The following is an 18,293-nucleotide window of genomic DNA, read 5'->3' on the forward strand; positions in this document are numbered from 1 at the left end:
CTGAAAATGTCTGCCTTCTTATTGAAGTTTACCATATGTCAAAACACTTCAAAAGCTAAATATTTTATATACAGAGGGAGAAGCTGACTAATCTGTAGTGCATATAAGATTAACCAGAGGAAATTTAAGAATGTCAAAAGCAGTGTTTTAGCTGTCAGTTAATTAATACTGGAGTAACCCTTGATAAATCATTACTAAAGTTTTAATTTATGTGACACCATCAAATGTCAGTCATATTCTCAGTTTGTTGACTTAGTAACTTATATGTAACTTTTTCTGGAAAAAAAAACACAGTACTTTAACCAATACAAAGCTGCTCAATAAGAGATTTTCATGTTTATTTACTTGATATCATCAGTAAATACAATGACCTCAGGGATTCAATCATAACATACACATTGTTTACATAGAATCATCTTCAATTTGCTTCAAGAATTAACTCTAAAGCAAACTCTCTCGGTTTATGTACACACACATTACTTCCATAGCCTTTAAAAACCAATGTAATTAAACACGGCTCACCTACATCAATGACATGACAGAAGCGCTGAAATCTGCAGTGTGCTTCCACACGCTACATGGGTCAACTAACTGTACAAGAGAGCATTGTACTTTTCTGTATGTGTGCTCCAGCAAGCGCAAGAAACACAAGACCCATCTGACTTATGTATGGTAAAGATAGGTCTGCACAATGCACCTAGGTAAAAGTAAACAGCTATGACAAAGAGGAGGTTTGCAAGCACTTCAGACTTCAACTATGCACCAATCAGCAAGTCTGAAAAACATCTCTCCCAGGACATGAACAAAAATGATGAACACAGATTTCATGGCTTGTATCTTTAACTCCCAATAACTGAAAAGGTTACGTATAGACTTAATTCAAGTGAACTTAGAGTCACAGAGTGTTACACTAGAAGAATAATTGTGTCAGATGCCTATCTAATAAGTGTTTTATCAAGCCTCAGCAAATAAAGTTGAGAGGGGAAATTCAAAAAGGTGAAGGAATCATGGAGCAATAATAACAAAGTCTTATAAAACATATTCCCTGCTTGATAAAGTAGTTGGCTTCTTGAGAGAGCTGTAAAATTATGAGGGAGAAGAGAGCAGATGTTACATACTTAGACCCTGTAAAGCATTGGATGCACTGCCTCATGAAAAGTAACTTAAAAAAACGAATCCAAGTTGGCGTGGATCTGAGCAGTGTCACAGAGACTGGAAATCAGGGAACAAAAGATCTTAATGAATGGCCATACATCCATGGAGGCAGAGACCTGCCTCTGGAATTAGTTAAACGTGCTCCTGGTTAATGGTTTTATGAGTAGTTGTTCTTTAAAAAAAAATAATAAACAATTCTAACAGAATTTTCAAATATTGCTGCATGGGGAAGTAAAGCTTACCAAGGAGAAAATTGAAAACAATTGAAGTACAAAGAGAAGAGTTCAATACACAGGAAATAAAATGAAATTAAGTTTATAAAAATTCACTCCAGAAAACAGATGTGTCTTGTGATTTTTCTTTTTTTTAACACAGATACTAGAACTTACAGATGCAAGTAAATGCTGACCTTCCAAGCAGTCACCTTGACGGGCCAAATACTTAATCCAGCATTCCTGTCACTGCTCAGAATACTTGGAGGAATTCATCTTTGAAACTGCCTAAAGTAAATTGGTATCAATAAACTTTAGTGTCCTTTATGAGCCATATCAGAAAATGTGTCTTATCACAAAACAGCTATGCTTAATCCTCACTCCTATACTTCATTTGTAATAAAAAAAAAGGGGGGGATGGGGGGAGTATTATGTTCCCAGGCTTCCTCTCCCATTGGCAAACAGCATGTGGCTAGTTCCAAAACTAAAATCACCCTCAGAGACTTCATACTGGTCTCCACTAAAATTATCTCATAAAACATACCGTAGAGACAGGTTTTCGGCTTGTGTTTTTCGCCGTTCTTTTCATTTCACCGACTCGTTCCAGAACCTGCCACTAGGTCTGTTCCCCCCTACATCACACTAAAGATGGTCAGAAAGGAGACAGGCACACAAGTAGCACACCGCGGGTGACGAAGCTCTGGTACACTCATGCTCCCCGTTCTAAGACAGGACAAAGGGGAGCTGGGCAGCTAGGCCCCAGGACCCCGGATGAGGAGGGAAGCTTCCCAAAGCCTCCGAGTTGGAAGATTCTGGGGAAGACATCGTGGCTGAAACCCAAGTTTGACACTAGTACAGTCTGTGGGACCCCATAGGAGGAGCTCTGGACATGGTATGACTCGGCCTCAGATAATGAAGGGCGGGGCCGGGAATAGCACGAAATCAGATTAAGCATAATATTAATTCTCCAGGAAATGTGGAGCTCATAGCAATAAGCTAGTGAGAAGCACAATCTGCAGAAGGCCTGGGAGTTGGGGGATTATATATAACTAGGGATGGTGATAGAATGGATGGCTTTAAGAGGGAAGAGGCTGGAGCGTGGGGGCTGGTGGAGAGTCACATCCCACACTGGCCTGGCTTCCCTGCCACCCCTCACACAACCCATCAAGGCACAGGAGCTTCCAGTGGGGTGCTGTCACTCATGGGTCAATTCTCAGTCCTCTGCTTTCCTTTGATCCAGTTACCTCACTAGCTCCCAGGACAGCAACACTCCCTTGGCTGTTTTCCCACCTTGTTTTCTCTTTAATGGTTTCTCCTCTTCTCCCCAACTTTATGAGGGAGGACTCCATTCTCCATCTTCCTCTGTCTTCTCTTCCCATAGCATGGAGCATCTTCTAAGCAAGCCTAGAAACAACCCAAATATCCAACAACAGAACAGCAGATATCTAAATTATCACTTGTGCTCTGTGAACCATTTCACAGCAGTTGAAGGAATGCCAGTGAGCAAAACTCCCTGTGAATCTTTACAGGTAAGAATGGAAAGTAAATATAAGAAATTAAAAGCATGGGGCCGGGAGTTTGGCCTAGTGGTTAAAGTGCTTGCCTAGCATGCATGAAGACCCAGGTTCGATTCCTCGGTACCACATACATAGAAAAAAGCCAGAAGTGGTGCTGAGGCTCAAGTGGTAGAGCTCTAGCCTTGAGAAAGTCCAAGGAGAGTGCTCAGGCCCTGAGCTCAAGCCCAGGACTGGCAAAAAATAAATAAATAAATAAAAATAAAAGAAATAAAAGAAAAAAAAAGAAATTAAAAGCATGATATTTATAACTCTACACACAGAATTCAAAATGCAGAGACAAATAGGAACAGAAGAAGGTTAGGCTTGAATTTATTTCGAGATCACTAGTAAGATTTTTTTTTAAGAAAAAGTATAAAAGAAAGCTCAAGCAGAAGGAAGAGAAGCCCTAAGAAGAAAAACTATGAATAGATAAAAGCCAGTAACAGTGTTCCTCTTACATTACCTAATTAGGAGTACTAGGATACAATGTAGGAGATAAAAACGGAATATTGTTGAGTACTATTTTTCTTTTTAAAGTAAAGGTTAACAACTAGAGAAGTAACTCCAGTTGTACAGCACTTGCCTGAATTCAATCCCCAGTACCACCAAAATAGCAAAACAAAGCCAAACAAAAATATTGGAAATGAAGTCTTGCATACACAGGACGGGAGGAGGGGCCTCGGTACTGAGTACTTATGCTGGGTTCTTCCGCCTCCCATGCAAGTCACTCCACTGTGTCCCAGCTGTGCAGTGGGTTCAGGATGCACCCAGCCTGTAGGAGGAGCCCAAGGGTTTCTTCTGTACTAGAAATCGAGTTCGTGTGTGTGTGTGTGTGTGTGTGTGTGTGTGTGTGTGTGTGTGTGTGTATGCACTTGTTTGTTCATTCAGTCAGTCAGTGTAGGAGCTCACAGCCAAGCCTGCACATGCACAGTAGACACTACATTTTACTGCTGACCAAGACAGCCCTGCCCTCTCCTTAGATTTAAAGGAGTGTTTAAGGAGTGATTGTTGTCGTTGTTGGATATTTTGCAAGTTATACAGGATCTGAGAACTAATGTCTTCTGTGAAACAAGCAAATGTAACCCAAATTACAACAGATACTATTCTTTGCTAAAGTTGTTTCTGTAGCATTGAATATGTACGTGCTTGGTAGTTTGGTGAATAAGAGGTCTCTGTATTGAGCACACTTACATCGTTTTCTTTATTCTCATGGGAACATTCCCTGATTCCTTCCCATCACATCCTCTGTCACCCAGACCTGTCCTTCTCTCTCAATCATCACTGCTTCCAAGAATGTCAGACCTCAGGGGAAGTTGGAAAAGGATGGTCTCCACAGATTGAAATAGAAAGCTGTAGAGAGAGCCAAGGCAGAGAGTAGGTATTTAACAAACACCTCTGTAGTGCAGCCAGGCTTCTGGGATGAGTCACTTGGAAGAAAGGAGGCAGACAAAAGGATAGCTTGCTTATCATGAAAGCAAGAGATCTGCCTATGAGATTAGTAGGGGAAAAAAAAACTCTCCTGAGTAGTGAAAAGATAGTGAGGAAAGTCACACAGGAATTGACACCGCCTGTGCTGAGTTTTCATTCAGTTCTAGCCCACATCTCAGTAGATCAAAAGATGTACCCTGCCTCTTTAGTCTCACTGATCAAAATGGGTAATTTTTCTTATTTTGCACCCAATAAAAGAAAGTAGAAACAGGGCAATGGTGGAAAGAGCTGAAGTGAGGTTGGGTTGAGGGTGAGAAAAGAATGAACTTACCTGTACTTCATTAACCTTGGAAGTTTGTTTGCTCTTTATCCCACCACTTCTAACACACCTGGTTCTGTGACAGTCCCTGGCCAAGAATGTCCATGGTGTGAAAGATACTATCAGCTCTGGGCCCAGACCTGCTCTGCTGCACAGGTATGACTGTCAGGGTGTATCCATTCCAATATCCCACCCTGATCCTGGGCAACTACCAACAAAAAGCAAATAAACAAAATAGAACAAAAAAGAAAACAGAGACAAACTACGTTCTGAATTAGTCAGAGCCTCATTTTGTACCCAAGGAGGAATTGTACACAGGCTCACAACCCACACAGCAAAACTGGTGCTTGACAATTAACCTAGATCAATAGTCTTGGCAGAAAAGGTCTAAGGTCCAATGGGCTCTGGGAACCCAGACCACAGTACTCTCCACCTTGACCAACTTGACAGACAAGCTCAATTGCTCAGCCTGTTCCCTTTCCAGCTGTCAGTAAAGACCTGCCAGAGTCACAGCTTGATACTGAGTCCTTTATTAAACAAGAAAGAGGTAAATAAGAATATGCAGAATAAGACAAGAAGAAGAGGAAGAAGAAGAAGGAGGAGGAGAGGGAGGAGGAGGAGGAGAGGGAGGAGGGGGGGGAGAAGGAGGGGGGGGGAGAAGAAGAAGAAGGGGAGGAGGAGGAGGAGGAGGAGGGGGAGGCCCTGGAAACAAGGCAAGGATTGGTTGCTGGTTTCTGTGGGGTGACCTGTGACAGGCTCTTCTGTGGTCTGGGGAAACTCAAGGTAGGGCAAACATCCCAACCCTAACTTCTGGGAGATGCTGGAATTTAAAATCTGGCCCGAAGCTGGGTGAGCCTCTGGCTCATGCCTGTAATCCTACCTACTCAGGAGCTGGGGAGCTGAGGATCAGAGTTTGAAGCCAGTGCTGTCAGGAAAATTCTTGAGACCCTTATCTCCAACTAACTACCCAAAACATGGGATGTAGAGCTGTGGCTCAAATGGTATAGCACTCACCTTGGGCACCAAAGCTCAGGGACAGCATCCAGCACCAGCATTCAAGACCACCACAAAAAAAAAAAATCAAACTCCACAAATGGCCAGAGGCTCTTTTCATACCTATAAACAACTCAGAAGCTTCCAGTTTTCTACTAGTTCCACAACACATGATCACAGACTTTGTCTTCAAGTTGATGATCTTACAACTCAGTAGTCTGGAAATTCTGCAAAAGTGTCATTGTACCAAAACCAGATGTCACCAATGGCTGTGTTCCTTCTGCCACCTCTGGGTGAATGTGTCTCACCTTATTCATCTTCCAAGGGCCATCTGCCTTCCTGGACCCCCTCCAGCTTGGAGCCTACCACCTGGGAATATCTTTGAGCATGCTTCCTCCCTCCCATCACCTGCAACTCTCCTCTTCAGGCCCAGCTAAATGTTCCAGAAAAATCACCCTATTTTAAGGTCACCCGATAAGCAACTTTACTTCAATGGAAATATGAATTAATGCCATGTTGCCATATCCTAACCCAACAGATTTATGGGCTACAGAAATTAGGACATGGATGTCTGGACTTGGAATATTTCCCTTACCCCCCCCAGTCTCCTCCCCACCCCCAAGGTAAGTCAAAGGCCCCACTTCTCCTCTCAAAGCTACTTCTGATGACTATTCCCACCTAATTCCATCTGTCTAAAATGTTTTGAGAGCTCTAGAAGTAAACTTCCACCAGTGAGGACCTGGGTGCTTCTAAGTGAGCACTGGATAAGATTGAGTTTTAATGTAAATTATATAAGCCTTCAAAGAAACACAACTGCTGACAAGTGAGAATTTCAGTAAATGTATTGTACACAAGACAGATAATTACATTTTAAGCCAGAAATGCCAGTAAACATAATGCAAAACAATGTAACGCAAGTACTGAAATTCTGGACAGATGGATAGGCTTTTAAAAATCATTTTTAAGGGTAGTTTATTTTTTTCTTCCTTTCCATGGAAGCATCTAAAATGTATTCAATATACACCGAAAAACAATCAATCTAATATCAAAGTGACTACAGAGTTAGTGCAGCAGGGCTCCATTTGTGTGCTGACAGTCCAGAACACATACGACTGAAGGTCAGAGCCTCTAGGTAACTACCACACTAAGAACCTTGGGGTGTGTGTGTGTGTGTGTGTGTGTGTGTGTGTGTGTGTACTGCAGCTTAAACTCAGAACCTGGGTGCTGTCCCTAAACTGTTTATGCTCAAAACTGGTACTCTGCCACTTGAGCAACTACTCTACTTCCAACTTTTTTTGCGGGTACTTGGAGAGAAGAAGCTCATGGACTTTCCTGCCTAGGCTGGCTTTGATCCTCAGCTCTTAGCCTCCTGAGCAGCTAGAATAATAGGTGTGAGCCACCAGCACTAGGCTCTTCCTGAGTTGTTCAGGAGAAAGAGAGAACCCTTTATGCTATACAGAGGCAGAACTAAACCGATAGTTTCTCATAAATTCCAAAAGTGTTTGTTTGCAGAAAGCTTTATTCCAAACTGCAGAGCATACACACATAATCAATATTCATATTGATGAATTAAAGCAGTTATGCACATGATAACCCCTCCCCTGAACTGCCACAACTGTTTCTAAACAGGGACAGGTAAATTAAAGTTCTGCTCTACATGATAATAACTTAAAATGTAGCAAATGGGAGTGCCAGGCACTCGATATATCTCATTTTCCTTTGATCATTCCAATTTGTAAGATGTGTTATCCAACTCTGAGCAGATGTAAGTTCTTGGATGGTAAGGAATTATTATTTAACATGAAGTTGGAGCATGGCTCAGGAGGTAGAGCTCCATCCCATGAGCCAAGTGTCAGATAAAGTATCAGAGTTCCAGTTCCAGTCTTGGACAAATTTTTTTTAAAAAAAAAGAAGAAAAAGAAAAGAAATTGCTTAACACTTCACATCTACTAGGTATAGTTGATATTTGAATGGAAGAGTATTTGTCTCTTCCTGTTAGCTCTATATCATGACAACAAACCTAATAAAGATGGATAAAAAGTTCTTTGAGCACTTCATAAGTGTTATGAAATGGGGTGATATGAATGCTAATTACATGTCGATTTGAAAAGAAGTTCTCCTGAATTTAATCTGTAATCGGGACCCCGTGGCTGACTCTACGGAAACTTACAGTCCTCATGGAATGGCCCCTTCCTTGGTGATATCCCTGTTTTCAAACTGCTTTTAAAGATCCTCCTTTGGCAGCCTTCGCATCTTTTTGGCATTTAGCTGCTAATGCTCTGTAAACGTGGGCTGCCCAGGCAAGGCAGATGGGCCTCCAGAGAACAAACCACAGCCACATATGGTAGACATTTACTTCTAACGGAGTGTGCTTCTTAACCTCTGGGTGTCGCTCCGCCATTCCTTTATTCGGGGACTCATTTCTGAGGAAGGTTCACTTTCCCCAAATGGGGCACTGAATGAACATGTGTTGTCCAGCCATTCCGTTGTACAACGAGGGTCTCTAGGCCTTGTAACAAGCACATTCATCTTGGCCTGCCTGGCACTACCATGTGGATGGGTGAACTGTTTCCCCTGGACATAAGCCCCTTGAGGACAAGGGCTATGTCCCAGAGCACAATTGGTCAGCTGTCCACACTGCAGTAACAATACTACCTTCCAGGTATACAGTGAGGTACAGTCTGGACATTGCTCTTGAAGATAAGTCTCCTGACTACTTGGTGACATTTGTCACTACATAATTAGCTAGGATCACTAAACAGGTGCTGCTCACAAAAGTAAAGTCTTGCAAAAAAAAAAAAAAGAGTAAAGTCTTGTAATACCTTATTTTTTTCCCTAAGGTTTTCATTACAAAGATCAAAGCTTATCTGGCTCCTTACAGAAAACTGTTCTTTGTGTTTAGAATGCATGTGCAAGGTATTGTTGTAAGGACTTTATACACAGGAATGCATTTTGTTCTCCTGGTGACTTCGTAAGGCAGATACTATTTGTACCATCATTTACCAATAAGAAAACAGACTCGGGAAGATAAACTCATCCAAAAGCACAGTGGTAGTCAGTGGCCAGGTCCAATCCTGGTTGTGGTGTTCCACAGTGCATGTTTGATGAAGAATCTACAACCAGGACATGTGGTCAGTTTCTTGATCCAGGAAAAAAAGAAAAGAAAATATGCTTACTTCTCCCTGTGTGATTTATCTGATGATATGATATTTGAAACGCTTTTCTCATGTCAATAGAAGTACATGTAAGTACTACACTAAATTTTCCTTTATTGACGGCATATGCAACTGTTACTTTGACTGATGCACAAAACCCCAAGACCTGAGGAATTTTGTAGTTGTCATTTCATGAATTAAAGAAATGAAGGAATTGCTGAGGCATCCAAAGTGTTATAAGCTCACCTCTGTAAGTCTTTCTTGGAGATTTCCATATTTTCTTATAAAGCAATGTTCCCTCCCTGTCTGAAATGTTCAGTGCTCACTCAGTACCTGAGTTTGAAAATTATCTAATCATTTTTAATGTTTTGGGGTTTCAACTTTGTGCAAGGGCACAAAGTATTGTGCTTTCAATACAATGTTTGACACTTTTTCATGTTTTCATGTTTTTATTTCAGTTGCCTTGCAAACATGCTAGTAAACATCCAACCATAAGTGTAAAGATTTAAAATTCGGGGTGTGTATACATATATCAACAGGAGTTATGAATTATGTATATTCCAAGCCTATATAAATTAGGTTTTGAGAAAACAAGCATCACAGTAGTCAGACAGGTCAAAAATAAGACATTCCATGTGAAACATAAGAACTATGTTGAATTAATTATCCATAAGTTAACGCTCTCGTTAGAGTGACATATTTATTATTTCTGGGTTTGTGATGTTGCATTAATGCATCTTGACTAACGGTTCTAATGGCACATTAAGAAACCATTTCAGGCTTTTTTTCTCCCCATTGGAATTTTCAGGCTTTTATTTATGTTTGAACTGCAATAATAGGTTAAAAAACATTCACTCACTTCCCTGTATAGAATGCCATTTTCTTCTGCCCAGAAACATTTAATTAAAGCAGGATATAACTTCAGTAATTATTTTTGCACATAATGAGTCCAAAATTAATAGTCAATTGCAAGACTGTTTTAAAAACTGGGAGACTGACAATCAAAACAGTCTTAAATGCTTTTGTTTATGCCATGAAAAGGACTTAGCCTTTAATTCCCTGACACACATTAAACTGATTTCACAGACTTTCTGTACTGGTGTTTCACATAGTCAAGTGCTTGAGGTTATGCAAAATAAACAATCTTGAGATCTTATTACAAATGTTTGCAACTTATGATGTAAACTGATTTGTGAAGAAGAAGGAGGAGGAGGAGGGGGGGGAAGAAGCAGCCCAACAGGATCCCAGGTTGTTGAAGAAGCCCAAAAGGCAATTTTCAGAAATCAAAATAGTGCTGAAATTTGAACATTACATTATGCTAAAGTATGACCATCTGAGGAACTAAAAAGTTGGAAGCCTGGAGCGGTGGAACTCGACATGGATGTACAGCGGTTCAGTTCCAATCAGGGCCCATTCTTACTGGTACTGCTGGATAATCGGGCAGCTCGCACTACTACTGACTTCAATTATCTCTTTTTATAACCCCTGCAGCAGCGGGGTTTGTAGCTGGGAAGGGTTCACACGCCCGGAAAAATTAGAGCTGAAGGTGAGAGTCCTTTACCAAAATTATCCGTTGAGTTTGACCCGAATGGCATACGTTAGGCCCTCTGGGGACGGCTGGGGATCCTTTCTTTAAAAGGGGATGGGCCTGGGGGGGGGCCTGCTCCGGCTCCTACCCACCCCCTGGAGCCCAGGAATTCTGAGCCCAGCCCAGCCTAGGAACTTGCGCGCAGCCCGGGGGGCCCAGAGGCCCCGGGGGCTTCCCGGAGAGGAAGGGTGCGGCTTGCACCCAGGACTGGGCCTGGAGCCCTGCGCCCTCGTGGCCCGAGCCCGCGGCCGCTCCTGGTCGGCGGGGACCCCGCTTGTGTTTCTCACCTCCCCAGACTTCTAGGCCGCTGAGCCCCGTCGAGGGTCAGCAAGAGTGAGAATCGCATTGCGGGCGGGCGCTGGAGGGTTCCGACGCCCAGGCGCGGCTAGCGGAGGCCACCGCGGGCGCCCCAAGGCCGATGCCCCCAGGCCTTCGTCCCCGCAGGAAAGCAGCCAGGCCCGGCCGCAGCCAGGCCCGGTCCTGCTGCGCGGGGTTCCCGCGGGAGCTGGGCCCGCAGCGCCCGCCGCGCCCGCAGGCGGCTCGGCCTCCCCCAGGAGCTCGGGGCCAGGAGCTCAGGCCGGGCGTGGGGGCCGCGGGTCTCCGCCTGCTCCGCCACCTCCCGCCTTGGGGACCTCCGACCTCTGCAGAGAGAACGGCCTAGCCGCCCTGGGTCCGCGGCTTCACATCCTCGGGGGCGCCAGGGACGGTGGGGAGCGAGGAGTGGGCATCTGAGGACCCCGAGCGCTGGGCTACCCCCGAGCAGACCCCGCGGCGGCCGGCGGGGCTCGCCCTCCCACGCCCTGGCCACCCCGGCTCTCCGCCCGCCCCACTCGGGAGAGGAGGGCGGGCGACCTGGGCCGAGGGCTGGGGGAGCCTCCCTCCTTCCTCCCCTGCTGGGCAAAAGGGGAGGCGCAGAGAAGGTCGTGGGGAAGGGGTTTCTCTTCCTGCCGTCCAGACTGGTGGACTGGTAACTGTTCCTCCAGGCACTCAGCAGAACCCGGTTGGTTTCTGAGCTAGGTGCCAAGCCTGGAGTGGAAGGGGCCGCGCTGGCAGGCCGGAGGCCAGCGCTCCCTACCTTTGAACATTCGAGAGCGATACACAGCCATCAAAAAGGAAAAAAAAAAAAAAAAAAGAAGGGCTATCCCGGATATTTTAATTGCAACAGGAACAAAGATGACGCAAACCCCATCAAATGAAACAATACTATTTTCATTCAGTTGATCGCAAAGTGTCTTCGATTAATAAGCTTGGCACTTATTTAAAAGGTTTAACAGAAGTGAAGCAGAAACATTTTGTACTGATAACACGTCATGAAATAACAGCGTCTTCGTTTGTTTAAAATAACTTAATACGCTAGAAAAAATATGGCAAAATATAAATAATTTTGTTTTCATGGAGAACAAATAGTTACAAAGCTCAACCGCATATACCAAAGTTCAGTGAGAGGAGCTTTTCTTCTTTCTTGTAAATTAAAAGAAAGGAAAAAAAATAAAACAACCCTTGAGGAGGCTTTGCTGAGAATTGGGATACAGCTTCTTCAGTCCAAGTCGTTCCCCGTTTAAATAGCTACATGAATTGAAACAAACAACACAAAAAGATTACTTGAATAGATACACCTTTGTGAGATACAATGCAAGTGTTGAAAGTCAACCATCGATTCACACATTATAGCCAAAATAAACTTTGTGTGTATCCACATATTTTACACAAACCTAGCGCCTGTACCTAGCTGGGCGTTGTTGAAGGTGAGTCTGAGGGGATGGAGTGGTGGCAGAGAGCGCTGTCCGTGGGGCAGGACTTCCAGAAACGCCAGAGGAAGGCGGGGAGAGGGGTGAGGAAACACTGGTTGGGCCTTGGTGCGGCGCCGCTAGGTCAGAGACCAGCATCATCCTTTTGGTCTTCTTTTCCGTTTTTCCTTTTCCCACTTTTTCTGTCCCCCTCTATCTTCTTGGGAGAATTAAAGTGTCATGTGTCCCCCTTCTGACTTTTTTTCTTTGCAACCCCACGACCAAACATGGGGCGAATATATGTGTAGGGACAGATGGATTTCCAGTTGCATTCGGCACTGCAAGGAGGACCTGGAGTGGGGCTTGGGGGTAAGGGGAAGGGTAGACACCATCCGTGGAATACGAGTAGCATGCAAACCAGAATGTGCTGTCAGCAGTCCCGACAGTTCTGCCGGCATTTCTCGGAGGAATTATTGTCTGTGGCATCTATTTTTTTTTGTATTAACATGTTCCCCTCCTTGTTTTCATACTGATGTCCCTCTCTTCCATACACGATGGGTTTAAACGCAAAGCATCAGATGCAACGTAAAAGGAGGCCCGCCTCTCTTATCAAATGTCTCGTATTAAAGTGAACTTCGCAGAAAAAGGTCAGTTTCAAAACCTGTGAACTTCCCAGCTGCGCACTCATTTTATTCAAATCTTAATTCTTTAAATAAGTCTAGCTCTTCCTTCCGTTTTGCCTTCTTAGCCCATTTAAAAAACACCCCCGCCCCGGCCCCATACACTTCAGTTGGAGAACCCTCCCCCTAACCCCCGCCTCTCCAGATTCATCCAGGTTATTTTCCCGGGCTTTTCTGTTGCTTTACTTCGTCGTTCTCTCTAGTTCAGCTTATGCCTAACAGCAATGGGAAACTCGATCTTTCCCTTTCCCTCTCTAGTTCCTCCACGGTCAAGATGTCTCCACTTCCGCGCCTCGGCCACTGCAGGGCGTCCAGTCTTGCGGGCGGGCGGGAGGCGGGGAGCCCCGGGGCTGCGGGGAGCGGAGAGGTGCGGGGTGGGGGCATCGGCGGGCCGGGGCGGCTCCAGGGTTGGAGGGGTGAGGCCAAGCCGCGGGGCGTGCGGGGGTGCAGGGCGGCCCAGGGCGCGGCCGGCTCCGGGCGCGCGGCGGCGTCACAGACCCAGGGCGGCCGCGTGCTTTTTGGCTTTTAGTCTGAGATCGGCGATGCTGGAGTTCTTGCTGGTGGTCTTGGCGGCGGCGGCGGCGGCCACCACGGAGGCGGCGGATGCTGAGTCGGCGGCCAGCGTGGCCAGCGGCAGTCCGAAGGGCGGCGCTGGGAACATCATGTAGGGCGCGTGCGCGGCCAGGTGCGGGTGCAGGTGGTGGTGCGCGTGCGCTACGGCGCTGTCCAGCTGCAGCTGTGCCTGAACCTGAAAGGACAAGGGCGTCACGTTGCAATGACTATCCTAGGGTGACAACAGAATAGAAACAGAGCATTAACGGCGTCCAGCTAGGCGGCGGTGATGGGGGAGGGGGCGAGGGCTAAGCTTCTTCCCACAGTGACTTTCTCCTGGTCCCCACGCTGAATCTGGGGGCATCACTCAGGTACTCTAGGGCCAACTTCCTTCCCCCCTCTCCCCGCCACGTCAGGCCACCCCCATCCCCGGGGGTCTAAGTGGGAGACTTAGCTGTGGTACTGAAACACCATCAACCTCAAAAAAAAACTATGGTGTCCTGGAAAAGCCAGAAGTGACCTGTCTGGTTTTACCATACATGCCTTGTCCCAGACCTAAGCAAACTACAAAACTCCCCCTCACTTAAGGAAGTTAGGGGATCTCCATATGGGTACATCTGGGGTTCTGGACTCCTAACTGTGACTGTCACACGATAATCGAGGGGTCCATGGATGAGGAGCCTGCTCAAGAGGAACATTTCCAGCCCAGCAATCAGCAAGCAAGCTGAACAAGCAAGAGGCCCAGAGTTCAAACTCCCATAGAAGCAAAAGGGGCTGGGTGGAGGGGGGTAATAACTGGGCATCTTGTTAAAATGCCTATTCTGAATCAGAAGGTTTCATCTGGTGCCTGACATCCAGAATCAGGTAATCCTGATTTGACTGGTTAGAGGACCCTGGCTTTCCAAGCAGGACTCTCTTTTTTAAGTTCTGCACTTCTCTTTCTCCATTTTTCTCTCCTATTTCAAAACTCCACTAGAGAATGCCAGAGAACTGTGGTGCCAAGAAAGCTAAACTCTCTCTAACAGGATCTGTGAGAGCAGGGGCTATGCACATGAGTCTTTCCAGTCCAGGGTGCTGGCCAGAACAACCTAACTCACCAGGGCACAACCTTGTGAAGAAGGCAGGGGTCTTGGCTAAGGAAGGGGAGGGTCAGTACTGGCTGGGAAAGGATTTCACCCTCAGGATCAGAGAGTGGGGAGTTCAGAGCTCCGGGATTTCCCAGGATTAAATCATGCCTACAGGCTGTCATTTTAAAATGTAGTCTTCAAGGTTTTTTTTCTCCACCACTAAGAAAGGGTTGCTGGGGTAGGGTGGCCCTAGGAAAATCAAGGCTTTCCTTTCCATCAGAAACAAAGCTTTGTTTGCTGAGATAGCTTTTAAAAAACAAATCTGAGTTGGGAATACTCATATTTATTTTTCTCCCACCAGAGACACTTAAGGTGACTAGAAGATAGAAAATACCTCAAAAAATATTGAGGGTTGCCTTAGAAATACTTTAGGACTAACCCTTGCATTGGATTTGACAAAATCATAATCAAAAGGCTTTTCCCTTCTCTCCTCCAGTGCAATCTTTACTGCATTTTTAAAAAGACCAGTTGCTGCGCTCAGGCCCCTTTGGGAATTCTCTTGAACACAGGAAGGGCTGGGCATTCAAGACCATCATATTGTATAGGTTTTAAAGGGGGGGGAGGGCGGTCCACTATATCATCTTGAAATCCATTCTCCTACTGCATAGACATCGGGGCTCAACAGTCCACGCAAGAATCGAAGATTTTTTTTCTTTTACATTTAGAAAAGCTTTGATACTAGGCTGTACTTGCCTGCTGAAAGGGCATCCTTAAGGCACCGACGTTGACATAGGGTGCGACTCTACATGCTTCAAACTGGCTGGCGGCCCCTATCAGAACACCTGTTTAAAAAAAAATAATAGGGGAGCAAAATAATTATGTGAGGGGAATATTTCTTCATTGTTTTCCAGATTCTAAAGGATCATACTGTTCCTTTTCACAATGGCTTCCAGCATTAAAGTAAATTTATTTTAAACTTTAGAACTTTTGTCAGCTGTCTTTTAGAAGAGTTTCTTAACTCAAGGAATATGATTGCCCCTCCCCGCCTTTCTTTTTACTTCGCATAGCAAGTGTTTCATAGTTTATAAAAAGCATACCTTTATGGAGTTGATTTTCTTGTTTTCTACATTTAGCTCTTCGGTTTTGGAACCAAACCTACAAATTGGAGTAGAAGAAAAAAAAAACTAAATGTTACTACCTCCAAAATATTTCAAGTTACTACAGTATTAGCATGGCCTTCAAAATAAAACACACAACTTATGGATTAAAGCAGTTCCGATTTCCAAAATTGAAAATGCAAATGAGGTTCAGAAATAAGAGGATTTCATCGACTACTGAAATATGAACTGTTTCTTGATAAATGACTTGTACTCCTGGTTTCATCCTTCCACATTAGGGTCTCCAAGGCCCCAGATGCTCCCAGGTACCTGACACCAACAGGATAATGGATTTAAATGTTTGCCCACTTAAGACCTAAAAAGAATAGGGCTCAGTAGTAGCCTGTAATATTAATTAGCTTTATCTCAAAGAAAAACCAAACACTAAAGCAAATACTTGGTGTGGGGGGCTTAGGCTGTAAGGAGGAAGAGGTAATTAGTGTCATAACAGCCTCACAACAAAGAAGTTTAGGATTCCTGTGTTCTTCTGTGCAGCAGAGTGTAACCCAGCAGCAGAATAATTGTGTCATTATCATGATAATCTGATTTGCCTTCATGGGAAGGAAAAGACACTGCCTGCAGTTAGGACAGGAGGGAAGATTTTTTTTGGGGGGGGGGTGCTCTGAAACTTAAATAATAAAGATCACCAACAACATTCTTAAATAAGAAAAAAAGAAGAGCACTTCCCTAAAGTGGGGAGTGGATGAAGCTTGACTCTAGAAACTCCTGAATGCTAAAACAGGTCTTCTTAAATAATTTCCAACTTTTAGAAAGGCAGTATCACAGATCATTTTTAAAGATTCCAATAAAGCTTACTTTTATACTTCAGTTCCAACAATACAGCATATTATTTCCCAAATTAACGTCTTTAAAAAAAACCATGAAAGGAAAATATCATTTCAGAGCTTTTCCTGGTATGTCTTTGAAAGCGAGTGTTATATGAATACAGGTCTTCAAATTTTCCCTTGCTATTTAATATAATAAAGGGGTGGGTTTTGTGTCTGGATGACACTGTGTGTCACTCCCATGGCCTGAGGCTTCTTGACTCTTTATCTCCCCCCCCCCACCAAAGAATTGGAATTGAGATACTATTACTCAGGCCAGAACAAATCACCATGGTGTTAAGGGGCTTGGTAGCCTCCAGAGACGTCAAAGCCCACAGCAGAGGCAGGAAAGGCTTTCAAGAGGAGTCTGACATGGTGCTCACCAAGGCCGCCTATTATTATTTTCCTCCTTCAACCTTACTAGTCCCCTTTCTTCCTGATCCTATTACAAGATGCAGGGGATCCCCCCAAAGAATTGCGCCTAGCTCACTACAGATGGCCTTCTCGGCGCCCAGAGACCCAGGGAGTATCTGTTACAGCCATACTTTAGAACAGCTGCAGGCATTCTAGCCTAAAACTGCTCCATGTGTTCAAACAAATAATGACCATCATTTTCTCCTATTTTATTATTTCAGCGGAAATACAATCTAAAACGTTTAAATTTGTTCGCATAGAGCTGGAATCATATGTATGGATGTAGGTCATTTTCTCTCTTAAAGGCCCCTTAGACTCACTTTTGCTATTACAATTCTCCTTAACGACAAATAAAGAAAAATATTCTGCCATCCTAATTTTATGTGGCTGGGCACTTGCTGGCGACCAGGCTTCAGGCCTTTGACTTTCTCTGCTCTCAGGGTCCTTGCCTTGGTCAAAGGAAGGAACAAAGCAGAATCCCCATGCATTCATTCGCCCGCTGTTTCCCAAGAAGGCTGGAGACGACCCGCCACGAGCAGACTGTAAATTTCTGCACTTAACAGTTGCTAATTTTCTTTATAGTCTGTACATCTATAAACGTAATTGGCACATCCGCTCGGCAAACTTAACATCCCGGGGCAGACCCTCAACCGAACTTAGGTCCAGTAGGAGAATACTCAGGCAACTTTTTAGAGCATCCAGAGAGAAAACGTTTTCTGCGGGATTTTGTTTTAAGGCTTACCAAGTAGGCCCGTTAGAATTGAACCACACCGAAGACGGCGGCGCGGGGCAAAGGGGCACTCTGGGGACGAGCCCGGCCGCCTTCTTCTCCGGGGAGCACCAGTGGGGATGGGGGTCCGGACACGGGAGGACCAGGGTTCGCTTCGGAAAACCAAAAGCCTGGTGAAGCTCCCCCTCCCCGGCTGGGCTCCGCGCGCGGCGGCCCCGGCCCCGGCCCGCATACCTGCACGCGGGCCTCCGACAGCCCCAGCCGCTGGCTCAGCTCCTCGCGCATGAAGGCGTCCGGGTAGTGGGTCTCATCGAAAAGCCTCTCCAGCTCGTTGAGTTGCTCCAGGGTGAAATTGGTCCGACTTCTCCTCTGCTTGATCTTGGTTTGGCCTTCGTCCTCCATCCCTTTCGCATCGTCCTTGCGCTCCTTCAGATCAGGGGACACTGGAGAGGGCGCCGCGGGCCGGAACGCACGTGCACCGCCCCACGCACACACCGACGACCGCGGCACACAGGACAAAAACACAGCACAGCGAGCCCGTTACCGGACGTGTCCGCGGGGAGGGAGGGCCAACCCCACCCCCCGTCCTCGGGGAGCCGGGCGTCCCGGCGGCCGCCTCCCCGCCCCCGGCCCCCGCTCCCACGCGCTCCCACACACCCGCGCGAACGCCCGGCGCCGCGCCCGCCTCGCCCCGAGCGTGCTCCCGGAGAAAGGGCGCGGCAAGGCCACGCGCCGG

The 18,293-nt window shown here is 45.6% G+C and overlaps 1 protein-coding gene across 2 annotated transcripts; it reads right to left on the reverse strand.

The window, feature by feature from the left end:
• Positions 1-13,268: 13,268 nt before the first annotated feature.
• Positions 13,269-18,000, reverse strand: Shox2 (SHOX homeobox 2). 2 transcript variants are annotated; one of them, XM_090333639.1, is made up of 4 exons: positions 17,792-18,000; positions 15,530-15,587; positions 15,186-15,274; positions 13,269-13,561 (listed from the first exon to the last, which is right to left on the reverse strand). In XM_090333639.1, exons 1-4 carry the CDS (start codon positions 17,957-17,959, stop codon positions 13,304-13,306), a joined length of 573 nt encoding a protein of 190 aa, XP_090189765.1. In that variant the 5' UTR covers positions 17,960-18,000; the 3' UTR covers positions 13,269-13,303. The 2 variants fall into 2 exon arrangements, with proteins under 2 accessions (XP_090189765.1, XP_090189761.1); XM_090333635.1 differs by having other exon boundaries at positions 13,269-13,597.
• Between the last annotated feature and the right edge of the window lie 293 nt (positions 18,001-18,293).

The sequence above is a fragment of the Megascapheus bottae genome, chromosome 1 (genome assembly GCF_031878675.1).
Source record: "Megascapheus bottae isolate mThoBot1 chromosome 1, mThoBot2.hap1, whole genome shotgun sequence".
In the NCBI taxonomy this organism is placed as follows: Eukaryota; Metazoa; Chordata; class Mammalia; order Rodentia; family Geomyidae; genus Megascapheus; species Megascapheus bottae.